The sequence below is a fragment of the Cariama cristata genome, unplaced genomic scaffold (assembly GCF_000690535.1).
Source record: "Cariama cristata isolate BGI_N322 unplaced genomic scaffold, ASM69053v1 scaffold2204, whole genome shotgun sequence".
Taxonomy (NCBI): domain Eukaryota; kingdom Metazoa; phylum Chordata; class Aves; order Cariamiformes; family Cariamidae; genus Cariama; species Cariama cristata.
This window is the reverse complement of record NW_009612156.1, coordinates 9,626-31,533: the sequence shown is the minus strand read 5'-3', so window position 1 is coordinate 31,533 and position 21,908 is coordinate 9,626. Positions and strand designations below refer to the sequence as shown.

Genomic DNA, 21,908 nt, shown 5'->3' with positions numbered 1-21,908 from the left:
AAAAAAAAAATCCCACTCATTTAAATAACTTTTTTTTGTTGCTGCATGGGTATTTCTGCAGCGTGTGATGTGATAGGGGACGAAATAAAAGGTAAAAGACTTCCTTCTATTAATTGTGTTTATTGGACTGGATCACAGAATGTAGTTTTTGAAGTTATTGGAGCTCACCTTAAACTCATTTGTGATGTGCTCAAGGAAGGAGCCAATAGCCTGGAAGAGACAAAACTTGTCAGATACCATATTGCATCTTAAGCATTTTATTATGAATTCTTTTGGGATTGTATCCTTTCTCTTCTTTTAATCTTATCTCTAATGTCTGCTAAAAATTGGTATACCTTCTCAAAACAGTCTTGTTTCCTGTGTGTAATGGTCAGTTCCACAGACCATGCCTTTCATTTTCAGAAGTGGATCATCTCAGTTAAGAGTTTAGTGTGATTTGAGAAATTGTCGATACTCTTTTTCCCTCTTTGTTAGCCCAGGTAATGTCAATCACTCTTCTAGACCTTTCCAATGATCAATTCACTGACTGGTTTTTCTTATGACCTTCAATATGGAGGTTCTGTGTCTAAATTAAGGAAAGGAGGTGCTAGAGAAAGTACAGCTAAGTGTTGCGAAAGACTGGAGTTGGGGAGGTAAGCATAAGGAGGTAGCAAATTAACTTTTATATACTAACAGTGAATGTCAAATAGTTTGTAGAACTATAAGTAGTTAGTATGAAGGGTTTGGGGTTTTTTTAGCATGACACTTTGTTAATGATGTAAAAATGCAAAACGTGTTTGTTGGTGAACTGTTAAGTCATACTACAAAGAAAACAGAAATACAACCTCTACCCCAGTGGTGAGGGTTAAGGTATGGTATCATTTGTAACAAAGTGGAATAGGGCTTGGGAAAGGGAGGCTTATGTAGCATTAAGTTCTGTGCAAAGAACAAGCATTTTCTTGTTACAAATAGGAGTATAACAAAATAAAGTGGAAGGGAAGTATTTATCAAAGCCTTAGTGAAGATTATGTCATGTATTGTAATGAATCAGTGAAGATGGCAGTTATTCTCTGTCCCACCGACAGACTTTGGACAGCGTTGTTGTCCATCTCCATATAAGTCATAGATCTTCTTTATGACTGAGCAGAAATGTTCCTCAGCTTCCATAAAATTGCACTGTTTTCTGTTTTTAGCTGTCACAGGGTCTGGCAGTAGCACTTGGGAATTTTGCAGGTTTTGTGCATGCACGTTTGGGTCAATTAAATGAAATTGTTTGCATTATTTAAAACTGTTCACAAACCTGTTTCTAAGTTAAATATAAAGCTTTTAAATATAACAAAATATACCAATTTGAGCAAAAGAGGTATTAAATCTCACTGTGATTTGTTCTTGGTTTAATTTTTTTTTTCCTTGTCAGTTCACAAAGCCTAGTGAGACGACCATTGATTATCCTGACATGGCTAAGGAGGCAGGTAATTTATTATTAAATAAAGCATTTAGTTTGATTGCCAACACTTATTTTAAATCTTACAGTTAATCTTTTTATTATACATATGAAGGAACAGCTACTGTTCAGTAAATGGACACATATAAAAAGCAAATATAAAACTGATAAAGAAAGAACACTTTTACAAAATCCATAACTGACTTGTTCAACTCGCTACCTTCCAGTACTGAAGTCAGAAGGATAGCTTAAAATTGAATTGGACACTTAAATAATTTCATACCTACCTGTATTATTCAAACATACTTTCATTGGGACAAACAACCTTTGCACATGAACACAGAATTGATTGCCTGAAACTTTCTGACAGAGGACCTTGTTCAGAACTCAGTTCTGCAAAAATTGTCCTTATAAGAGCTAAGATGCAAGACTACATTAGCCATTCGCATGATGTAATAAGAATTTTTTACAGCTCGCTCTTGTTTGTGAATGCATGAATCATACATACTACTCTAGGTTTGCTTGTTAGGGTTGAGAGCTGCTTTTTTTTCTTCTTTTTTCAACTTAAAAAATTTTTTTTAAAACTTTTTTTTCTAGGCCAGGCGGCTTTAGATGATGCTGGGATTCCTTATTCAGCAGTGGAGCAGGCATGTGTGGGTTATGTTTATGGTAAGTAAAGTCATTTGATTGGGATGTGACATTCATGACATTTGCAGACATCAGTGTGGATAAAATATGGAGGATCTCACCAATTTCAGGTTATAGTATTTAATCATGTTGGCTTGTAGAACTGTCTCAAACTTTTTAAAAATTATTTTTAGGGATCACACATCTGTGCCTGTTTATTTGTAGAGTTTACAGTTCTAGTCACAGGTATGGAAAGACTTCCACAAAATTGTGTCTTGCAAATGTGTTTTGTACAAGTAGCTCTTTCAGCGAGATCAGGTGGTATATTTATTCAAGTGGTGCAGAACTTATGTATTATAATGTTTACAGCAGTAGACTTAAATTCTTTTATTCTTTGTGTAATGCTGTGTGTACGCTAGAATGGATATGTTTGTTTATCCATTGCTCTTGAGTTGAAGACACTTGCTAGGGGTATTTTGGGGATCAAACATGTACTGTGTCCTTGCACTTTGAGTCCAAGAGCACATGAGAGATCTGCTTGGGCTCAACTTAAGTGGTAGATGAGACCCACTCTGTGAGAGGTTCATAACTATTTTAGTCCTGTGGACATATATAGAAACATAACCATGGTTTAATGTACTGTATAAGGTTATTGAGAGTACATGCATTAGGATGGCTCCAGAATAATGCGTCGCAGCATTATTGTAGACAGAACTGAGTTGTTCATATACCAACACAGTGCTGTCCTGTCTTCGTTACCAGCAGGACCCTTGTTGTGGTTTAACCCCACCCGGCAGCTAAGCTCCATAAGGCTGCTTGCTCACCACCCAACACCCCCCTGTAGTGGAATCGGGGAGAGAATTAGTAGGGTGGGTTGAGATAAAGACAATTCAATAGGTAAAGCAAAAGCTGCACACACAAGCAGAGCAAAAGAAGGAATTCTTTTACCACTGCCCATCTGCAGGCAGGTGTTCAGCCATCCCCAGGAAAGCAGGGCTCAATCATGCGTAACAGTTACTTGGGAAGACAAATGCCGTCACTCTGAATGTCCCCCTCCTTCTTCCCCCAACTGTGTATGCTGAGCATGACATCATATGGTATGGAATATCCCTTGAGTCAGTTGGGGTCAGCTGTCCCAGCTGTGTCCTCTCCCAACTCCTTGTGTACCCCCAGCCCACTTGCTGGTGGAGTGCGGTGAGAAGCAGAAGAGGCCTTGACTCTGTGTAAGCCCTGCTCAGCAGTAATGAAAACATCCCTGTGTTATCAACACTGTTTTCAGCACAAATCCAAACCATAGCCCCATACCAGCTACTGGGAAGAAAACTAACTCTGCCCCTAAAGCCAGCACAACCCTCAAACAGATGTCTAGTAGACACCCTCTGCAGAAGCTTTTAACTCACAGTCACTGCTTATTGTAGTGAGAGGAGATGGTGTCAAATGACTGGTGTGAACCTTTTCCTGTCATTCCAATTCACAGATGCCTGATGTATTTCTCAAAGCAGTCAAAATTGGATTTCTATTATGGGGAAATCTGTTTCCATTCCAGAGTTTTCCATTTAATTTCTTCCTGTTTCTCTATTAATGAGTGTATTATGACAACTGAAGTAGGGTCAGTCAGCTGTGATACCTGTAGCAGCTTCCAAGCCACACCTCTAAGATGTTTCTGTCCAGTCCAGTTAACTTCCGTTGATTCATGGCCTGTTATCACAGAAGCAGGACAAACATCTGTCTTTAAAATCTGATGATTTTCATCTTGTTTCTAAGGTTCTTGTACTGTGGATGCTTGAGAGAGAGATACTGAAGATGACAGTTCAGGAGTTCACGTTTATAGTTTAAGTGGTAGCATTGCACATACATGGTGGGATTTCTCTTTGCTAGTGAAGTTTGCGTATGTACCTTATTTTAATGTGTCTTTGTAAAGGTGACTCAGCCTGCGGACAACGGGCTATCTATCACAGTTTGGGTTTAACTGGCATTCCGATCATTAATGTTAACAACAACTGTGCGAGTGGATCAACTGCTTTGTTCATGGCCAGACAACTAGTAGAAGGAGGTGAGTTGTTTTTCTCTGGGGCTGGGTAATACATATTCTCTAGTTCTATAAATAGAACTTGAATGAAGAACGGAACTAGTGAATGTATGAGTACTTGGAGTTGTAAATGTCCTATCCTCATAGGCAAAATTGTGTTTTCTAACTCACTCAACTGAAAAGATTGCTCAGTTGTATATACAAATATCAGACCAAGCACTTAAAAAGAGTAAAACTATTGCTATGGACTAGAGCATTATGTGTGCACCTAAGAGACTCTGTTGGTGATGCAGTAAGATGGTGTATAGGGATATAAATGTCCTTTCCTGTGTCATAAGCTGTATGAACGTAGTAAGTAGTAAGCCAGTTAAGGTTTTTCTGGAAGAATTGCTTGGAGTAGTGCAGAACGAGTTGTATTATAGTACTGCAAGACACTAGACTCTGGAGGATGAAAAGGAGAGAAGAATCTGCTCAAAAGGTTAGCTTTTTTTTTTAACTTGAAGCTAACCCAAGTGTTTGACTAACACATTTTTGGAAGGGGCGGGGGGGGAGAGAGCAATGCCTTGTGACAGACTATGATTTGAACTGACAGATGAGTGTTTCCTTTTGTTTCTGCAGTTCTTTTGTGGACTTTGATACTTTCTTGCATGTAAATGCTGATGTTTCTGTAATGAAAACTATAGTAACATTCTGTGTGATTATTCTAGTATTTGTAGCAGACACAGAAGTGCTTGGTGATCTCAGATAATTGCTGCCAAACAGTTTAAAAATAAACCCAAACCCTGTAGTGATCTCACAAACATAGTGATAGTGAAGAATGTATCAATATCATTCCCACCTCAATTTCACTGTCTTTCAAAAATGAAGAAAGGAGGAAGAGCAGCTGGTAGGTGTTTATGTATGTTTCTTGTAACTGAATGGTTGTTAGTACATGATGTCATTTATAATTACATTGTATTTTAAATAGCCACAAATTTTATTTTAAGGTTTGGCAGATTGTGTTCTGGCACTTGGCTTTGAGAAGATGGCAAAAGGATCCCTTGCTTCAGGTGTAAGTGCCTGAAACACTTTATATTTCACCTACAAATACAAGGAAACATATAGCTACTCATTCTCTGAAGCACATTCTCATAAATACCAGTTGCTTTAAGATGTTCCTGTGGATGATTACAAAATAAACCATTATTTTGATCCACAGAAACTTACAAGTTTTATGATTCTGATTGCAGCTATGATATACAAATTTTGTATGGAATGTTTTAGAATTAATTTTATGTAGCATGTCATGCTTTTAGTATTTTACCAAGAATACATTAAAGGCAGGGTTAAGAGGGAATAATGAAAACACCAGATACTGAAGCATTGAGCAATTGATGTGTCTTTCTCAAAATGACACAGTAAATCAAAGAAAGAATTTATCTTCTGGCTTTTGGCTTGATACTTACTCTGTTGACCAGTTAACACACCCAAAACCTAAGGGCTTCTGTAAACCTTTCTGTCTTGTCTCTTTGTTTTTACTGGAGAAGTGTGGGGATTTTTGTTTGTATTTTGCCTTATGGCAAGCAATATTAAAGCCCATATGCTGTTTAACTACAGAACTGCCAAATTTGATATCTGCAGAGGTTTGGGTGAGAAATGTTAAATTTAACTCTTACTCATTTCAATCAGTTGTTATCTTTAACATGATTTACAATATTTCATCTAAGCTTCATTGGAAATACTAATACAGTATTAATTTTATAACTTGGAACTATGTTAACTATAGGATTTTAAGCTGAGGTGAAAAATACCTGAAAAAAGTGATTGTGATAGAAATCACATAGGAGTTGTTCTTGCCATGAATCAGCGCAGTGATTATAATGTTAAGCATTTTCTATTTATTTACTCTCTCTTTTAGTTGAGAAATTATGAATGCTTCAAAACATGTCACTGAAGTGCAACATATTGTCCAGTGGAATTGTTAAAATATTAGAAAAACCTCTATTTTGCATGAAATTTGTGGCACTTTTGTGGCAGTACTCTAAAGAAAAGGAAATGATGACTTGCTTTACAACTATTTCTCTTCTTTTTAGTTTTCAGACAGAACTAGTCCAATTGATAAACATTTGGAAATTATGGTAAATAAATACGGCTTAGCAAGTGCTCCAGTAGCACCTCAGATGTTTGCAAATGCTGGCAAAGAATATATGGAGAAATATGGTATGTTAAGACACATTTTTTCATTGTCCTTTTAGTGAAGTGACTTTAAAAAATATATTAGGATTTTGGTTTTAAAAAATGATAGCATTCAGTGTCCTCTCCGTACTATGGTACTACAACTGCAACATCTACAGCTAACATATGGGAATACATTTGCATAAAGAGTTATCTACAGAAAAGTTGATGATGTGTAGACAAACAAAACCATCAGGAGACAAAACTAAGGCTGTGATACAGAATGTCTGGTAATCATGTTAATGGTATGGTTTGTGCTTCTCTAAGGCCTGGGCAATAAGGTTGCATAATTTCCTGCGTTTTTTCCTTGTGTCTTGAGACTGAATTGTTTGACAAAAGCTCTTGCGTGTTTGATTCAATATATAGTACTAGGCTGCTGTCACTGCTGTTTCTTACCCCCTCCCCAGACAAGGGAGTTGGCTCCAAGGTAACAGGCTGACCTACTGAGTATCTTTTATTTGCACTTAGTTTTAAACTAGTACATGGAAAAATTTTAGACTTAAGACTCCACTATTTCACTGCAGCTGTTTTGCGCTGATAGGAAAATGAGCATTAAAGTTTCGTTAATATAATAATACCTCAAATAAAATGCACATATTCTGTATTTTAATGTTAGTAAGTCTTAAATATCCAAGCAGGATGTTCTCTTTAGCTAAAACTTAAGCTTGTTTAGTGGTCTTTATCTAAATTTTAGGCAGAAGTTGAGTTCTAAGGAAAGCCTACATAACAATGAGTCTCTCGTAAAGGTGCTTGTAAAGGTCAAAATCTTATGACACAATATTTAAAATGCTAGGTTAGCACTGTTTGGGTAAACAAAATATTTCAACACAGTTTGCTTTCCCCTTCCAGGGACAAGTCCAGAATACTTTGCAAAAGTTGCATGGAAGAATCATAGGCATTCAACTAAGAACCCGTGAGTAATGTACTGTACTTCTATAGAACATACATTGCTGTTAAAAAATTAATGCCAAACTGAGTATTATTTTTAGAAATACTTTGCAGAGTATATTCTTTATTATGGAATGAGAATTATACCCAGCATAAATTCTGTATCTGGTGCCTTATACTTTATAAAAACGACTCTATAGCTGCCTAATAGCAGTGGGCATACTAATATCGTACTAAGGACTGCACTAAAACTAAGATTGCATCTGTGTTTTTTCTTAGATATTCCCAGTTCCAAAAGGAGTACACATTAGATGAAATTCTTCATTCTCGCAAAGTTTTTGATTACTTGACCATCTTACAGTGTTGGTAAGGAGATGACTTAGCATTGTGAAACAAATCTTGATGTTAAGACAAATACGTAGGACATCTATTTAAATAAATCTGCATGTAAATTAAAATTTAGAGATTATTTTAAGTAAAACTTCTTACAAATAAAACAAATGTGGAATCTGTCTTGACCAAACACTATCTAGATACTTGTTCACAGTACAATACAGTAAGCTGAAATACGTTTTGTACTTTGGTGCTCTTGTGTCATTCTGTATATCTTATCAACGTGCGTCCGTTGCTGTTAAGTGCTAATTCTTCCCTTCAGCCTTTCCTATACACTCCTGAAAGGTTTGTTGTCAACATTGTTTATAGCCAAATAGAAGCTTTTATTTTTTTCTAAATTGAAAACTTTTAATGATGCATTTCTGTTTTGATGTCATGCTTTTCAAATGTCTGTTATAAATATTATTGAAAGTGTCCAGCTGATGGAATTTATAGGTTCTGTGTCATCGGACAAAGAAGTGGTGTTTTTTTGTTTGTCTGTCCTCTTTGGTTTTTGGTTTGTATTAAAATATAATTCTATGGAAGATTGACATTACTAATTTAGAATGATGACATCATTATTTTTCTTTCAATCAGTCCGACATCAAATGGTGCTGCAGCTGCAATTTTGGCTAGTGAGGAGTTTGTGAAAAGGCATAAGTTGCAGCCAAAAGCTGTGGAAATTCTGGCCCAGGTGATGTCTAGTGATTATCCAAGCACATTTGAAGAAAACAGTTGTATGAACATGGTAGGTTTACAATTCTGTATTCCCCTGATACTCCTCAGTTGATTTTTTTTTTTTTTTTTTAATACCTTCAAGTCCTAATGACACTTGTAGACATTTCCATGTCAGTAAACAAGCAAATTATACTTTGTGGTGAAAGTAAAAGTAATTTAATTTGGGCAGGCAGAGTAAACAAAGAGTATGTGTCCTGGAACACATTCAGGAGACATAGCAATAGGAACATACTGGTTTGAACATCCCCAGGATATTCTAAATTCTCAAGAGCTATTGTAATTAGCCTGGAGGAAAAGGGGAAGATGAAGGGAGGTGTCTCCTCCGTGGATTGGCTCTTGGAGGAGAGAAGGTAAAAGGTGTCATTATTGACGGTTCCCGATAGATGGCTCCCAAAGTACAGAGATGACGGCAATGCTGAGTACAAATACCAGATTAATCTCAGGGCCAGCAATTCCATCATATCATAAGTCACTGTTGCAAAGTGCAGCAACATGATAACCTTAGCCCAGCTCCCAGAGGTGATAAACAGCAGAACAGGGAACATATGCTGCAAGTAAGGTGTTGCACAATGCAACTCCGAGAACTAGCACAACTCTGAGAGCAAATAAATCAACATTCTGACCAGCAACTGTTAAAGTAACACAATGAATGCTTATAACAAATTTGTTCTAATGCGTTCTAGTCAGATTTGTCATTATTTCAGTGCATCGTGCTGCATGTTGGGCGCTAAGAAGGGTGGTTGTGGTTTAACTCCAGCTGGCAATTAAGTACCATGCAGCTGCTTGCTCACTCTCTCTCTGCCATCCCACTGGCAGGGGTATGGATCCTAAGAGTAAAAGTGAGAAAACTTGGGGGTTGAGATAAAGACAGTCTAATAGGACAGAAAAGGAAGAAAATAATGGTAATGATGATAATAATAGTAAAAGAATTAGAATATACAAGGCAAGTGATGCACAATGCAATTTCTCACCACCTGCTGACTGATGCCCAGCCTGTTCCTGAGCAGCAGCCCCTGGCCTGCTTTCCCCACAGTTTATATACTGAGCATGATGCCATATGGTATGGAATATCCCTTTGGCCAGTTGGGGTCAGCTTTCCTGGCTGTGTCCCCTCCCAACTTCTTGTGCCCCTCCAGCCTTCTTGCTGGCAGAGAAGGAGGAGCTGCAAAGTCCTTGATTTAGTATAAACACTACTTAGCAACAACTAAAACATCAGTGTGTTATCAATATTATTCCCATGCTAAATCCAAACCACAGCACTGTACCAGCTACTAGAGAGAAAATTAGCTCTATCCCAGCCAAAACCAGGACTGTATGGTTGTGGAATAACAATAAGAAATTTATAAACAGGCTATCAAAAACCTAGCTTTTAACAAATTATTTAAAGGCTACTTTTTAAACAATTTGAACAGCAAAAAACCCATTTCTTTAATGTTTCTGTTTGTAAGAGTAATGAAACTTAAAACAATTTTACTGAAGTCTGTGTAATACTGAAACTGAAATAACCTGTTGGGTACAGTCATGATTACTTGCTCAAGTAGAATGAAGGGAAAGACCTGAACTGCAAAATTTGGATCCCACTGAAAATTGACTAAAACAATTGGATGTAAGCCAAACCATTAGAATACCCAATAGTTTCTACTGCAGTCATGTTCTGTTTGAGTTTCAAATACAATTCTAGTCAGGTGCCTGATAGAAAAAGGTAGCAAGACAGTTTGAGGATTTGTTTCAAGGCTTTTGGTCCAAGTCATGCAAAGGAGCAATTTGGCTTGTGAGCAAGGATAAGAAAATAGAGGGTTTTGCCGAGAAAAGTTTCCACATACCAACAATGAGACTTAGAATGTTTTGTTTCTTTCTATACAATTCATATTGTGTGAATAAAACTCTGTGATTTGTGATGCATTAAAATAAATAAGAATGCCACCTCCTACAGGTTACTTCCACTTACAGGATATATAGAAGCATGTTTAAAATTAAGCGTAGAAATGAAATTGCTAGCTATGTTTCTTTAATGATATAATTTCTTCTTGTTGCAGGTTGGCTTTGATATGATGAAAAAAGCTTCAAAAAAATGTTTTGAAAAAGCAGGCCTAAAACCTACAGATGTTGATGTGATTGAACTTCATGACTGCTTCTCAGTTAGCGAGTTCCTTATCTACGAAGGTCTAGGACTCTGTCCAGAAGGTAATAGCATCAATGGAGATCATAATTTTATTAAAATGGAAAGCATTAAAAAAAATCTTTGTTCATACAATTAGAACTTTGAGTTGTCTAAAGGACAGATCTTCTGTATTTGAAAGGCTCATTAGCTAACCTCATAAGAGGGAAAAGCAAGTTACCACTGTAGTAACATCAGGAAGACCTGCAAACTCTAGAATTAGTTTAACAAGTGAGTGTGTGACTGTGATTTCTGAAGAAATATACAAGGCACATTAAAGTGTTGGACAACTATGTGAAATTATACAGCTAATTTGTGCAGGGATGGCTCTTAAGCAAGCACAGCAAGGAAATTAAGGACTCTTGTGATCTTTCTCAGTATTATGCCCCCTTTTCAGGGCTGTAGACTTACACCCCAAGATTTCCCTCCATCTTTGTTATTTCCTTTTAAGAAGAGAAGTTGGACAAGAGTGACCTATAGAGGGCCTTACCAAGTTACTTATCTTTGATGAGACTTTTCTTAAATCTTGAAACATCTTTGCCTTTGAGAATAGAGTTGTTGGCAAGCTGTCAACATGCCTCTAAAGTCAGCGGATTTACAACAGGTTAAATGGCAGTGGAGTTTAGTTCTATGTATGTAAGTCAAACTGTTAAATTTTTCTACTGAAGAGGTTTTTGTTTGATTTCAAATAAATAATGCATTGAACTGCTACTTCAGTATTTGATATATTGAAACTCTAAATACATTTTTGCTTTGCATAAATAATCATCTGATGTAATCTTTCTCCAATTTGTTTTTAGCTAATTTTGACAAAATAACATAATCTATCGCTAGATGGTGTGTTGTATTAAGTCTAAGCTTTCTCACTGAAACAGAAGTTCATAGAACTTCAGGAAGACTTCTTACGTGTTTGTAGGTCTTTGAATATTTGCCTTTGAATACTTGCTTTTTACTGTCTCCTTTGCTGTGTTTCTATGGTATCTGCAGTAAAGATGGTAAATGTTTGACATATTTAAATAGGTACCTTAAGCTTTTTAACTTCATTCCTTTAATCGAAGATACAGAGGAATCCTGATGGTATTTGTCTATTTGACCAAGAAGTCTTGTGTATGGTAATTTAATAGTGCAATTCTCACTACCTTTCAGTCAGTCTGACCTTAATAGTATGTGAAACATATCTTGGAATGGTAGACTAATTAGAGATTAGTGAAATGGCATAAACTACATTGTGGATTTAGATGTGCAACACTAACCTGGTATTCTCATTTAATGTCAGAAGTAAGTTATAAATACAGAAAATGTTGCAGATCTTTTTTAGACTTCAATGTTAACAATGTAGGCTAGAGAAGCTGGTACAAGAATAAAGGAATAAGAGACTGGTTAAAAGGGAGAACTGTCTGCTGAAGACAGGGGAACTAATAGTCTGGAAAGCTAAGCAATTCTAAGCATTAGTCTTATAAGTGGTTTTATTTCCTACTTTAACATCTTAATGCAGCCCAAGGTACCTTTAGCTGCTTTTGTGGCAAGGGCTCATGTTCACCAGGACCTCCATGTCCTGGGGATCACAAATTATGACTAACCCCTCTTTTACAAAAAAATAGTTATCGCTGCAGTTTTCTTAATAAAATGACAGCTTCATTATATTGATTATATCATAATACTGTATATCAACAAAACAGTTCAACCGCAAATTAAAAAAAGCTTTTGTATCAAATGCTAGCCCTTCTACTTCTTTTCCATGTTACACTTTCTCCAATGGTATAAGCAAGTCTAATGTAGTTTGGCTGATTTCAGTCTACTCTCTGTAAAATCTGTGGTGTAGTATTTCCTAGGTTTTGAATGACATGTAGCATCTTTGGTAAGTGACAGTGGAATTTGAAAATCACATAAAACCAAAAAAGGAACATTTTTCTTATTTATAAATACTGTTTTATAGGAAGAGCATGTGAACTGGTTGACAGAGGAGACAACACTTATGGAGGAAAATGGGTTATTAATCCTAGTGGTGGCTTGATTGCAAAGGGACATCCACTTGGTGCTACAGGTATGCAAAAACATTTCATTTAGTCATGCCCATCAGATATGAGATGCAGCTCCTGAGCAGGCAGATGCTTCCCACTTGTATTTGTCTGTATGAAACATGAGGGCTTCATAAGAGGAGAAGGAAGCTCTGGAGTTCATTCTCATTTCCAACTAATGCAAGCTTTAGGGCAGGTTGACCATGCAGGATTGCTCAAATCAAAAGACTTGGAGTATGAATTTGATCAGTAGCACTTATTTAATTTTACAGTGCTTTCTTTTTTCCTGTTATTAAAGCAACCTGTGAAACAGGTGTAACTTTTTTCTGAATAATTGCTCAATAGTACAACTTCTGCTGAATGTAGTTTGAATAAGTATTTTTCATATGTTGTCATCCCTTTAAAATTCAGATTTTGGAGATTTTTTTACTGCATCTGAATAGCCTGTACCCTTGCTAGATATAATAAAAGCCTTGGATGTCAAAATATTTATCTGATGTTTACAACAAAAGCTTAGTTAGTCACTGTTTGCCAGCAACATAGGTTTTGCACTTTTTTTGGTGTTTTTGTTTTTGTTTTTTTTTTAAACTGCTATGCTTGCTTCCAAATGAGATGGCTGTTGGAAAAAATATATTTGGATTTGTGAAGATAATTCACCTTTGGAAATGAGAAGTTGCCAGAAAACAGGACCAGAGGAAACCTTGTAAAATGACAAACCTTAATCTAAACAGCTGTAAGTAAACAGCTGTAAGCTGTAGTCTGGGGGGGGAAGTATTAGGAAACTTTGGAAGGAAAAAACATTTCAGGTAAATGAGACTGTGAGTATCTGTAACAGGATGAGAGTATTACATTGCTAGGTTTGTGTTATGTGTTTGTCAGTTACAGTGATAAATAGAGGCAATTACTGGTATTCCTGCATCTCTCTCTTGCTATGGGACGGGGGGCAAGGTTCACTAAAATGCAGAAAATGGCATGTCTACAGCTTAATCTCATTATAAACCAGTCTTGAGGCTGGCTATATGCTAACCAGAGGTCATATAAGTCATCTTAAACTTCTAAACTATTCCAGGGCAGGTTGTACCACAGTACACAGCCTCTCCTTCAGGCTGAGAGAATGTAAATGAAACCTGTTTAATTCTCGTCAATGACTGGAATAATGAAAGTTCTTATTCCTCCTCTTTGTAATGTTTCAGTTGGCAGTGTGTAAAATTAAGTGCATAAAATGCAGATTCCTCCTCTGCCTTGCTCAAAGGCCTACACAGTTGTCTAGGGGAAGGGAGAGGAAGGAATGGAGGTCCGTGGGTGATGGAGGGAAAAAGAAATGTGTGTGCGGTGGAACTGGATCGTAATTGTGGAAACAGCTGATGGAATAGTAGGGGGACACAGAGGGTAAATGTAGTCTGAAATCAGGGCTATAATGAAAAGGGATTCACCTTCCCTTTGGGCCTCCCACAAACATATGTTTCTAGGTATCTGAGCTGGCAAGAATTAACCTTCTCAAATCCTATTGTATGTATTCACTTAAACTTCCTTTCCTAATAAAGTATTACAGAATGTATCTGTAGTACGTTCCTGACCTCACTTAACCAGCTAAGCTCTGTGCTCGATTTTTCAGGCCTGGCACAGTGCGCCGAACTCTGCTGGCAGCTGCGCGGTCTGGCCGGGAGAAGACAGGTTCCCGGGGCAAAGGTCGCGCTGCAGCACAACATGGGCCTCGGCGGGGCCGTGGTGGTGACCCTCTACAGCATGGGCTTCCCCGGAGCCGCCAGGTGAGAGCCCCGCGGGGCTGTGGCTCCTCACAGCGCTTAACCGAGACGAGATGGTCCGATTCCACTGCGTCGTGCCCTAGGAGAAGAAGTGGGGGGGCACTTGAGGGTCTGCCCTCTGCGTGTAGCTGACTTCTTGAGGAGGGGGAAGAAAAAAACCAAACCACTGTGTGTACTGAAAGACCTTACAAGACAGTCACTTTCCAGACTGTATCTCTCTAGAGCAAGAAAATGCACCGCTGAATGAAAATGCATGTGCAGCATGCGTGTACGGGTCTTGGTTATACTGTCATTGGAAACTTTCACTATGGATTCAGTAGTGGTGCAAACTAAACTTGCTTTGTGTTGACTGTGCTCCCGTATCTTTGTGATTCAGAACTTATTTTGTTTAGAATTATTGTTTTCCTTTCCTCTTGTGCAAGGAAGAAATTACACAGTGTCTTATTCCTGATAAACAATATACACTGTGAGTTACAAGTTATTGAAAAGAGGAAACTGGCCCATAAAAATGGTTCACATGACTTTCTGTAAGGAAAAGTCTAATGTTTGGAGGAAAGAGGCCAGCGAAACAGACCACATTAAAATGAATTAATTAAAACTAGGGACTGGCTAAAAAAAGAGCAAGATATGCATGGGAATAGAGATACCTACTGTTTTCACTGCTAAAATTGTTACTAGTTTGGTTTCATGAAGAATTGCTTTCAGCTCTGTGTGTGTTACATGTGGTATTCTAAGTATGTGTTAGAATTCAGGCATGTGACTTGTCCAGCCTTGGCTAAAGAATCTGCACTTGCAATTGTAGCATACTTCAGAGTGAGAGGGGAACACCGCTATGAAGCTGTCTTGCAGTCTACCATAGTTCTATGCTAGGATGGACAGGAATTCAGAGAAAATACTTAAAATTTGTAAATATACCAGAATTTCAGGAGAGGCTTTTTTAATACGCAGTTCCCTGTATGTTTTCACTTTCGACTTTGCTTAGAAAGGTTGAGCTACTCTTTGTGGGTATTACAGTTTGGGTTTTAAAGCTTGATTAAAGCCAATACATTATATGTGCTCTAAAAACCTGTGAACAGTAAAGTATGTCATGGACTGGACTTCCAGAAAGAAATATTCCCTTCTGAACTCATATTTCTAATGTCTATTTTAGCTGGACCTGTGCAATTCCTGGGAGGTGACAATATTATCTGTGGAAAAAGTAATGAGAGTAGCAATTGAACTTTGAAGGGCTGCAGCAGTAACTCTTTGTAGTACAGTGTCAGAAGCGATAATCTTATTGTTTCTGTAATCTATGAGAGGTTAGACCATATGAGAAAATAGGATGATACAGAAAAAATCATGCCTTCTCATGGATTCTCTTCAAACATGCTCCCAAACTTGGCAGTGGGTGTTAGTACACTGTTTTAAATCAGAAGGGAAAAGACAGTTAAGGGAATATACTATTTTCTATTGCTTTGAGCTTTGTCTTTATAAAAATACTGTAATTTTATGGAACATGGAATCTCTTGCTATTTGTATACTGTTATCCTTGAGGTACTCCTAGAAGTAGTGCTTTCCTGTCAGGAGAAGCTTTGCATGTATAGATAATATTTCTCCTGAAGAAATAAAGTCTAACTTACTACAACTCACTTCACCTTCGTTAGTATTGAGAATTTTAAAAATTCTTTCTTGGGTACAACTCAAACCAGAGAAATCTTAGCAATACTAGTTTCATCTTGCATTAGAGAAGTTTAAGAACTTTTAGTTCTAACAAAGGCTTTGTGTGTGGGAGATGCCTGACACAAGGAGTTACACTAATGTACATCAGACTTTGGAACGACAGAGTGTCGCTAATCTGTTCAGACACCGCTTATGTAATTGAATGATGTTGTGTATTGTGTAATTAAGGTGGTGGCATTTCATGTTTATGAAGACACTTCATACTGTTTTTTTCTACAGCAGTGCATGTAGACTTAATCATTGGATTCAGATCTAGCCTGTAATTAAGCAGCTTTAGTAATAGCTGCCAAGAATGTGCATCAAGGTAAATGACAGCAGGACTTGATCAGTTTTGGATTAGTCTTTGAAATGGTTCTGCTCTTTTTTTTTTTTTTGACACCTTACAACTTTGTATCTTGTTAGTACAGCCTTGGTTTATTAGCAAAATTGATGTATCTTCTTCAGATGAGACAGTCCCTACTATTGCTACCCTAGCATACATCTATAGGATAGTGTTAGTACCACAGGAATAAGTTCTAGCAACATTTCTGAAGCAATTCTGTTACTAACAATATCAAACCTGACCACGGTTTCGAACTCTGTTACCAAGAGATGGAAATAACTGGAAACTTGTTTTTCCTTCTGCTTAAATTGCCATTTCTTTGGATGTGTCTATACTTAATTTGGCTCTGGGTGCCTCTGCAGAAATAAAGAATTAGGTTTCATGCTGCTGTCAGGCCACGCAGGGTGACTGCTCCAGAGAATCAGGAATAATGCTTAGTCCCTCTTGTGACAGTTAAGAGACCCACGTGAATTGGGAGGGAAATAGGGATTTGTTTTGCCAAAAAAAAAAGTATTTCTCCGGGATGGTGCACGTGCTTCTCTGCCTTCACACAGGGTGTGGCAGTAGTGTTTGCTGATGTATCATTAACAAGATTAATGATTTACTTTCATTATAAAATTAGTGTCCTGTCCCTACATGCAAAAACATCTGATACTTGAAGTGATTGTAATTCAAGCTGTCAAGCCCATCCGAGTGTAAGCTTCACTTGGATACCATACTGTTGCTCTATACTGCTAAAGTGTTTCAGTGTGGCTGTTCTTGCTGGTGTTGGGTCTATTCATGATAATTTGGAAATGCTGAAAATGTGATTAAAGGTATGTAAATGAATGGGTTTTTCATTTCAGCACCGGCCGTATTGCGGCTGTGCCTCTCAGTGCAGCTGTTGATGGATTTAAGTCACATTTGGTCTTCAAGGAGATTGAAAAGAAGCTCAAAGAGGTATTTGATGACTTCTTTTACCTATAACAGGATTTTAATTTATGACAGAACATATATGAAACCTGATGGGAATATAGTAGTGTCAATCACTTCCTCAGTACTGCTTACTGAAACAAAAGTTACAGCTTTGAATTTTACTGTGTCAGAAATCTTTCTATGCTGTGCTGTGATTTTTAAAATTTTTTTTTCAGATAATTCCTACCTGCATAAGGGTATTTCAGTAAAGGCAAGTTTAGATTGTGAGGAGCTTGCTAACTGACACAAGAAACTTTAAGTTTGTATTTGTTGCTTGCTTTATAAGTGCGATTTCTTCTTCTAATCATATCTTGTCAGACTTGCATCAAGACGAGACTGTTAGGACAGTGGTAACTTTTCTTCTTTGATAGATTTTAATATACATAGTCATTGTTCATGTTTTTTTAGTGGTTGTTTAAATGAAGCCTAATAGAGGGAAATGGGTATTTCTATGTTAGTAGAAAGGGTAAAAGTTTTAAAATTACTTTCTATTTAATTCAAACTGTTTCAAAATTATTTTGAAGTAAATGAATAATTTGCTTATTACATGGTCATTACAGGAAGGAGAGCAATTTGTCAAGAAAATTGGTGGAGTCTTTGCCTTCAAAATAAAAGATGGCCCTGATGGGAAAGAAGCAACTTGGGTAGTAGATGTGAAAAATGGTAAAGGCTCTGTGGCAGTTAATTCAGGTCAGTGCTATCTTATTATGTCATTGTGGAAAACACATAAAACTGATTAAAATAATACAAATTCATATTCTGTTTAAGCTATAGTGACCTTGAGCAAAAGAGGTGTAGAGCTACCTTAATTTTAAACTGTTCTTATTGCTGGCACTTTTAATCTCCATGTTGTTTCGGACCAAGAATTAAACATACCTACTGTGATTTCTGTCTAGATAATTGCATGTTTTCTTAGAGGCTCCAGACAGATCTGTCAACGTTTACAGGAATCAGAATTTAAAAAAAAAAATAAATTAAAACCCCAGGGTTTTTTTTTCTTCATACCTCTTAAAATTTGGGCCAGAAATGCAATTTGTAGCTGTTTCTTCACTTGCTTTGTTGGAGACACTGGTAGGCGGTAGACTGGTCTATCTTGCCAAGTTACTTCTCCTTTGCAGCTAGTTAAGCAATAAAACTTGACTGATTTCAGTGCTGTACCAGCTGACATAAACTTCAAGTTCCATTTTAAAAAAGGCAGACATACATGAGACATAGACTGGGTGGTGGTGGTGAACCCCGTGAAAGTATTGGAAACAAAGGATTTGTACCCTTGCCGTGAAAATGTCTTGTCTCATGCATCCTAGTAGTGTAAGACAGACAACAGTCTGTCCTCAGAATCTGATATATCCATGAACCTGCATCATAAAGCTTTTAATTAAAAACATGACAGAAGGTTTGGCATTCATTGATCTAAGTTATTACAAAAAGAAAAGTACTGTTTTCTGTTGTGTGGACAACACTTTATCAAGGAGTTAAGCTTAATAATAAGGTGAGTGTAGGAAAAGATGAGTGCAGCTTTTAGCCCTTTGGTATATACATTATTTTAATAAGCTCTGATAGAAATACTAATTTTTCAGTTTATTTCTGGTAAAAACTTCTGGATTTTGAATTAAAGGAGTGCTTTTAGAATGCACATGTTCTTCCCATTGAAGGAGAGGGCAGGAAATGCCTGAAATTTCAGTGATAAATATCTTCAGAGAGTGTCATAGGGGAAAACACATTTATTCTGAGTTGATCTTAATACTAGCAAATTTAAGCAGATAAAACTTAAGACAATTGTCAGTGCTTGCAATTTACACTCTGTCTGACTACAAGTAGATTATTATTTCTTTTCAAGGAATGAATTAGCCTTTCGAAACGGTCCGTCTTTCTTCGGTGTTGGGGTGGTCTGTGCTACAAGGTGGCACAGGTGCCTGTTGGCTATTGGGTGGTCTCTTGCTGATATTTTTATAATGGCTCTTATTTGTATGTACTTCAGGTATCATTTTGGTAACCTGTAGTATCAACAGATTCCTCCTGGAGTTGCAGCTTCTATTACTGTTTCATCTCTCGATTTGAATCTTCATAGTCAACTCTATTTTACAGATAAGAAGGCAGATTGTACAATAACAATGGCTGATGCTGATCTGTTAGCTCTCATGACTGGCAAAATGAATCCTCAGACAGTAAGTATAGCAGAGATTAAATAAGAGGACTGACTTGTTTGTTTTGAATGTGTTTAAGTTGAAATGATTTAAATAAATCCCCTCCTCCAAAACTGCTGTGGCTGATCTGAAAAATGACAATTCTTGACTTTCTCTGAACAAATTAGCCAAAGTAAGATTAATCATGAAAGAGTATCTACTCTTCTGAACAGGTACATATTATCTCAGCCATCCTGTAGGTAATCCAAAAGGGGATATAATAGTGCTTGGTTTGCAGAGAAGAGGGGGAAAGTAGTGTTTGCAGTGTGACTTAAGAAGGGAGGAATGTTGGCTCTCTGTCTGGAGGGCTTTACGCTCATAGCTGGCATTAGCGTAAGGAGTAATCTTGATACTGAAAAATAGAAATTGAGGTGAGCATCCACTGAATGCCTATGATTATTTGGTGGTTTTATTCCTCAAAGCAGCCATAGTGTACAAGTAAACTGGATGTTGAAGTTTTTAAGTTGCTGTTCCGTACTTCTAAACTTGAAATGCTCTGGGTAACATTCTTTTAAATTTTTGGCCTGGTAATCACATGGTAAATAAGAATTTTCACAAACTGAAATCTCTTTAGGAGGAGTTTGAAGGTAAAACACATCATAGAAATGTTTTAACGGACACGTAGGAAATTCGGAAGCAATTGCAATTTTACATCTACAATTTGGATGTTTTAGTGTGTGCAGTTCATCTTTTTACAAGGTCCAGAGGAAAAAAACCAAATCTGTAGTGTGCCTGCTTCACAAACTAGACTTGTAAAATTGAATTCATGAGTAACAAAACCAGTAATGGCTGGGGGGGATTTGAGTAAGAAACCAGTTGTGGCATCTACTGTACACTATTGCTTTATTGTCTTCCACTGAAATAGTAAGCTGTTACTCTAGGAACTGTTATCACCAAAACATTGGGTATTCTGCCCTGCTTTGTATACAGATCCATTGTTATGATAATCTGAGAAACAAGGAACACTAAGTTTATTTTCTTCAGGTATCACAAATACAATAAGCGTACAACTTAGTTTACTATTCTACTTTCTAGTGCCGGAAAATACATTTGTTGATGAGTGAATGAGGCGTCTGCTAGAACTATCGGAATTACAAAACTGCAGGCCAGGACCTGCACATACATAATTGCCCATAACTTTTGGGAGGGGTGCATTTGGGGTAATATGTTGTATTGTATTTCATATAATCTTTCTTTCTTTTTAGGCATTCTTTCAAGGCAAATTGAAGGTTTCTGGGAACATGGGCATGGCAATGAAACTTCAGAATCTACAACTTCAGCCAGGCAAAGCTAAACTTTGAGCTTATTGAACAGTCAGTACTTGATATTCTTGACAAAAAAAGTAGAATGAAATTAGACATTATCAATAATATGGCGCCAGCTGGGTTTGATTGGACCTCTCTCACCTAAATTCTGTGGTTAAAGACCTTAATTCTCTTAATAAATTCCATCAGTTTCTCTACAGCAAAGATTTTTAGGCTAAGCTTGAGGCACTAACTCTTACAAATGATATATGGTGGGTGCTCGTGACAATTTTTGTTTTAATCAATATGAAAAGTTTATAAAACAGAGTTGAATAAGACTGCTTACTGTTTTTCAGTTGAATTGGGAAGAGAGTGAGGAAGATTATAAATAGTTTGACATATCAATTAAATGAGCTTTTTAAAAGATGTAATAGCAGGTCATACAAATGCTTTCAGACTTCCATTCTAACAGATTTGCTGCTGCTTAAATTAAAATGGTCTTACAAAGGGGATCTTTAAAAACATCTTTTTAGAATAGGCTTTAGGAATTTCCTATAAAATACTTTTCTTATTACTACTTTGGAATTAAAGAATAAAATATCCAGAAGTAAGAAGGAACTAGAATGTTTCTTTGAGACTTACAGGATTTGATAATACTTTACCTTGAAAAAAGATTAGGTTTACCAGGAGAGCAGAGAGGAAGTATAACCAACATTTTACCTGTTTTCTCCTGAGAAAATCTGGTGTTGATCATTATGAAATTCTTGTCAGTAACAAAAGCTTTAACTTCTGTTTTGGGAAAATGTATTCTGGTTGGAAGTTTAATAGAAAATTAAATATACTTTTCCTGTTCTTCTGTGTGTCTCTTTCTCAGATTTGTAAAAATGGACTTCATGTTAATGCACTGAATTGACTGTTTTCTACAGGTTGTAATGTAATGAAGAGTGCCTGCAGCCATCCATTTTTTTTCCTCCTCAAGCATTGTCAGTAGATACTCCATAAACTACATCTCAGTCCAGTATATGCACCTCATATATGTGGGCCGTGACTGAGGAACTTATGCATAAACTTTCACTTCCCTGGTTTAACTGAAGTCATAATAAAAATGAGCTAGTTCAGGCCAATCGTTCTGCTTATCTACGGTGAATGGTTAACAGATTGCTGAGCAGTAAGAATGGCTGTACTGAATCAGACCAAAAATCAATCTAGTCCACTATATTTTCTGACCATTGATACTTTGGAAGGAATATTAA

The 21,908-nt window shown here is 36.9% G+C and overlaps 2 protein-coding genes across 2 annotated transcripts; both read left to right on the top strand.

Annotated features, from left to right (window-relative positions):
- Positions 1-1,396: 1,396 nt before the first annotated feature.
- LOC104160382 (non-specific lipid-transfer protein) lies at positions 1,397-12,910 on the top strand (the record flags this gene model as incomplete). Its single annotated transcript, XM_009698491.1, has 11 exons — positions 1,397-1,451; positions 2,021-2,092; positions 3,972-4,103; positions 5,066-5,130; positions 6,152-6,278; positions 7,143-7,206; positions 7,461-7,547; positions 8,151-8,301; positions 10,328-10,475; positions 12,386-12,493; positions 12,879-12,910. Coding segments are annotated over 11 exons (1,041 nt in total), but the record flags the coding sequence as incomplete, so codon positions are not given.
- A 1,158-nt stretch (positions 12,911-14,068) lies between these two features.
- LOC104160381 (non-specific lipid-transfer protein-like) lies at positions 14,069-21,511 on the top strand. The gene is made up of 5 exons (XM_009698490.1): positions 14,069-14,236; positions 17,120-17,213; positions 17,789-17,918; positions 19,314-19,393; positions 20,617-21,511. Exons 1-5 carry the CDS (start codon positions 14,175-14,177, stop codon positions 20,710-20,712), a joined length of 462 nt encoding a protein of 153 aa, XP_009696792.1. The 5' UTR covers positions 14,069-14,174; the 3' UTR covers positions 20,713-21,511.
- The last annotated feature ends 397 nt before the right edge of the window (positions 21,512-21,908 follow it).